Source organism: Vigna unguiculata, chromosome 6 (genome assembly GCF_004118075.2).
Source record: "Vigna unguiculata cultivar IT97K-499-35 chromosome 6, ASM411807v1, whole genome shotgun sequence".
Taxonomy (NCBI): domain Eukaryota; kingdom Viridiplantae; phylum Streptophyta; class Magnoliopsida; order Fabales; family Fabaceae; genus Vigna; species Vigna unguiculata.
In genome coordinates, this window is record NC_040284.1 from 20,559,613 (window position 1) to 20,564,054 (window position 4,442).

At 37.1% G+C, this 4,442-nt stretch overlaps 1 protein-coding gene across 1 annotated transcript; it reads left to right on the forward strand.

Moving 5' to 3' along the window:
• The first annotated feature begins 292 nt into the window (after positions 1 to 292).
• LOC114187856 (non-specific phospholipase C1) lies at positions 293 to 3,822 on the forward strand. The gene is made up of 3 exons (XM_028076243.1): positions 293 to 1,511; positions 2,515 to 2,691; positions 3,215 to 3,822. Exons 1-3 carry the CDS (start codon positions 431 to 433, stop codon positions 3,532 to 3,534), a joined length of 1,578 nt encoding a protein of 525 aa, XP_027932044.1. The 5' UTR covers positions 293 to 430; the 3' UTR covers positions 3,535 to 3,822.
• Positions 3,823 to 4,442: the final 620 nt, after the last annotated feature.

The window sequence follows — 4,442 nt, forward strand, 5'->3', positions numbered from 1 at the left end:
TTTTTTTATTATTTTTCTCTTGAATTTGAAATAAGACTTGAGTAATTTTTTTTTTCACAAAACAACAAAACTACGATGGTCATCACATAATTTTTCCAAGAATGTATTGTTTTCGATTACGCAAGTTACTCTCTTTTCACATCTGTCATATTTTTTTCTTTTATAAAAAAGTAAAAATAAAATTAATAAACAGATAACATCTCATTCAGTTTTAAAAAAAAAGCTCCACAGCTTTGGGTGTTTCGTAGAAAAGCAAAAGACAAAGACAGGAACAAAAGATCCTAAATTTGAAAGCACATCCAATGCAGTGTCGTCTTTTACTTTATTACCCCTCACTCACCTCTTAATTAAGTAACTTAACAGCAACTCCTTTATGACCTCAACTACTATAACTTTTTCTTTCACTGTTTTCTAACTCCGTTCACCGGAGATGGGTCTCCGGCGGGTATCCATGTCTCTTTTCCTTCTCTTCCTCCTCGTCTCCGTCAGCGTCGGAAAGAAGCACAAATTCTCCGGTCCGATCAAAACCGTGGTGGTGATAGTGATGGAGAACCGCTCCTTTGACCACGTCCTTGGGTGGCTCAAACCCTCGCGCCCGGACATCGACGGCCTCACCGGCACCGAATCGAACCCTCTCTCCGTGGAGGACCCCGCATCCCCCGCCGTCACCGTCTCCGACGACGCTCTCTTCATCGACGTCGACCCCGGCCACTCCTTCCAAGCCATTCGCGAGCAAATCTTCGGATCGAACGAGACAACCCTAAATCCGGCCCCTATGAACGGCTTCGCGCAGCAAGCCGAGACCATCCTCCCCGGCATGGCCAAAACCGTCATGAGCGGCTTCAAACCGGAAACCCTCCCCGTCTATACGAGACTGGCCACCGAGTTCGCCGTTTTCGACAAGTGGTTCGCTTCGGTTCCGGCCTCGACCCAACCGAACCGGTTCTACATCCACTCCGCCACCTCCCACGGCGCCATGAGCAACGTCCGGAAGAACCTCGTCCTCGGCTTCCCCCAGAAAACCATCTTCGACTCCCTCAACGAGAACGGCCTCACCTTCGGCATCTACTACCAGAACATCCCCGCCACGCTCTTCTTCAAGAGCCTCCGCAAGATCAAGAACGCGGTGAAGTTCCACGACTACGCCCTCAAGTTCAAGAAGCACGCCCAGAGGGGGAATCTCCCAAACTATGTGGTGGTGGAACAGAGGTACTTCGACGTGGAGGTTTTGCCGGCCAACGACGACCACCCCTCGCATGACGTGGCGGAGGGGCAGATGTTTGTTAAGGAAGTGTATGAGATTTTGAGGAAGAGTCCTCAGTGGAAGGAGATGGCAGTGTTGATTACGTATGATGAGCATGGAGGGTTTTACGATCATGTGGCTACGCCGGTGGAGGGTGTCCCTAACCCTGATGGGATCATTGGAGCTCCACCCTATTACTTTGGGTTTGATAGGTTGGGTGTGAGGGTGCCCACTTTTCTTATCTCGCCTTGGATCGAGAAGGGTACTGGTATGTGATCGAAAGTTTTGACCTTTTTCAAGTTTTGTTGCTTCATTCAGATTTGAAATGATTGGGGTTTGCCTGAAAAACTGATTTTTTTTTTTTTTTATAATGATTTTCATGCAAACTTGAAAATTGCTTTGTTCATCTGTTCTAGTGTTCAGGGAACAACGTTTATTGAAATTTTTGAGCTTTTGTGGTTGCATTGGAAATTGAGATGATTTGGGTTTTGTCTGACTTTAAAGAGCTGTTTTTTAAATTATATTTTGAATACTATTTCTAGAAGGAGTGTTTTAAAAATCCGAAAAACGGAAATGGGTAGATTTTTTTCGTCTTGTTTTCAGGGAACAAATGTTAAGAAAATATATATGTGATTGTGGGACAAAACTTTCAGATGTGGATCTGATTTACTCAAAACTAGATGAAATCTCAGCCATTTTTTTTTAATTTAATAATTTTAATATATAAAAGTTTGTAAATGTGTTGAGACAAACAAATTTTAGAAAACAGTAGTCAAACAAGGTCTTGTGCTGTTAATGAGTTCTGTTTTGGTTTTATGGATTCAGTTTGTTGAATGTGCTTTGGCTTTGTTGGGTTGCCAGGGGATTTTGACTTCGTGCCGAGTGTGTTTTTGTTGTTGGACTTGGAATTTCAGTGCAGTTTTTATAGAGTACATGCCCGTGTTGATGTCATTTTGGGTCTTGACATAGAGTTAATTGGCCAGTAGGTGGGTACTGATATTGGAGTTTTGAGACATAATTTTATGAATATACTCACTTTTGCACTTGATGGAGTTATGTGTGTGTACCGTTATCAGTATTAACGGGAATTTTTTTTGTATTACTTCAAACTGATGTACTAAATTATGCTCCTGTGTGTACTTGTGTAATATGCTGAAAACTGGTTTTGGTAATCTTTGTGTATACTGTAGTTCTCACTCTCAGACAATCTATGCTTGTAGACTTGTGAGTTGTAAGATAATTAGCTTATTGCTTGAGGCCAAATTTTGCAGTGATTCATGAAGCAGAGGGTCCAACCCCATATTCTCAGTATGAACATTCATCTATTCCCGCCACAGTAAAGAAGCTTTTCAATTTAAAATCCAATTTCTTGACAAAGAGAGATGCATGGGCTGGTACCTTTGAAAAGTACTTTCACATTCGTGACACTCCTCGTAACGATTGTCCAGGTTTTCATCTACTTCTTCGATAGTTACATTACGTCTGATTCCAGCATTCTTGGAACTCTGTTATGGTAGCAATCAATGCACTTTGAACTAATATATGCTTTGGGGAATTCATTTGTATTCAAAAGCTTTTCCAAGCATCCAAATTAAGCAGCCTTTTCCTGACCAGAAATGATTGTGTGTGAAAATTTGGTCTATCACCAAAACCTAACTTCATATTAGTATATAAAAGCTTCATAATTTGGTGTTCTTTTGACAAGCAAGCCATGCTTGAATGCAGTGTTGGAAATTTCCTATGTCTTTCATGGTAACTGCATTGAGAAAAACCTAGTAAGTTGCCACTTTTGTCTGTATGTAAACCAGATTTGGAAGTATATTGAAACACCAACCATGTGCATCCAAAATAGAGAACACAGTTTTTTTTAATCTGTTATTTCGCATTAAGAACTGTTTGATGCAAATGATATGCTTATTTCATGCATTATGTTTTTAACATTATTTCCATTATGGTTATATTTTTATACAGAAACTCTTCCGGATATCAAGACACTAAGGGATCATGGACCAAGAGAAGACTCGAGTCTTTCAGAATTCCAAGTGGAACTGATCCAGCTTGCATCACAGCTGAATGGTGATTATGTACTGAACTCTTACCCGAACATTGGTAAAACTATGACTGTGAAAGAAGCAAACAAGTACGCAGAAGATGCAGTGAAGAGGTTTGTGGAAGCTGCAAAAGCTGCTCTTAAAGCTGGGGCTAATGAATCATCGATTGTCACAATGAGGCCTTCCCTCACAAGCAGAGTTGCAGTGGGAGATAACCCAAAACATGTAGAATCATACTGATTCTTTCACACACCACTGTAAATATAGTATATATATATTTAGCTTATTCAATATAAGGTGTAAGAAAAATAATATTGAAATTATTAGAAGTATTTTCAGTTCAAGAACAATTAGCCAGATAATTCATAGATTCTGTTCATCATGAACAGTAAGTCAGTTATTGATCACCAGTTGATTGTTCTTAGTTGAAAAGAATTTTACCTAGAATAGTTGTATTTCCTGTAAACTATTTTTAAATATGTACTAATACTTATAAAGAGGAATCCTAGCACTAATACTTTATATATATATTCTTAATCTGTTACCAAAAATCTATTGGAAGTTACAACTTTTTGTTATTTTTGTCTTTTTTTATATATTTCATGATTTCATTTTTTCACTCCAATTTTTTAAAATGATTAATTTATCTTTTCTATTTTATAAAATTGGAGGTTTAATTTTTCTTAGATTGTTCAAAAGTTTTTCAAATTGAAGAATCTAAAATAATAATTCAAGTTTCAGTAATAAAATATGTAATCTCTCAGATTTTATAATCCATTTTAAGAACTAAATAAACTTCAAAATGAACGATCTATGAAATTGAGTTTCTTTTTTGTTTTGTTTATTTCTTTTGTAAAAGAATTTGTTTTCTCGTAAGTTTGTGCCTAAAAATTTAGTTTGATCCTCTATGTTTTTATTTTTTATTTTTTAATAAATTATTTTAAGTGATGACATATAATTATTAAATTTTGAATGTCAATCCAACTAAAATGTCATATCTTATAATGATCCTTAATATGATTATTTTTAAAGTTTCAAATTGAGAAATCTATCAACATAATTAAAAATTGTAAGTTTGATAATTTAGTATCTTTTTTAATTTTTGAATTTGGTCACTGGAATATTAATTAAATAAGCAATCAATTCTA

Coding starts and splice junctions, on each gene's coding strand:
- LOC114187856 (XM_028076243.1), top strand. CDS start 431: ATGGGTCTCCGGCGGGTATCCATGTCTCTTTTCCTTCTCTTCCTCCTC. Junction 1,512..2,514: donor TTGGATCGAGAAGGGTACTG/GTATGTGATCGA, acceptor CAAATTTTGCAG/TGATTCATGAAGCAGAGGGT. Junction 2,692..3,214: donor TCCTCGTAACGATTGTCCAG/GTTTTCATCTAC, acceptor ATTTTTATACAG/AAACTCTTCCGGATATCAAG.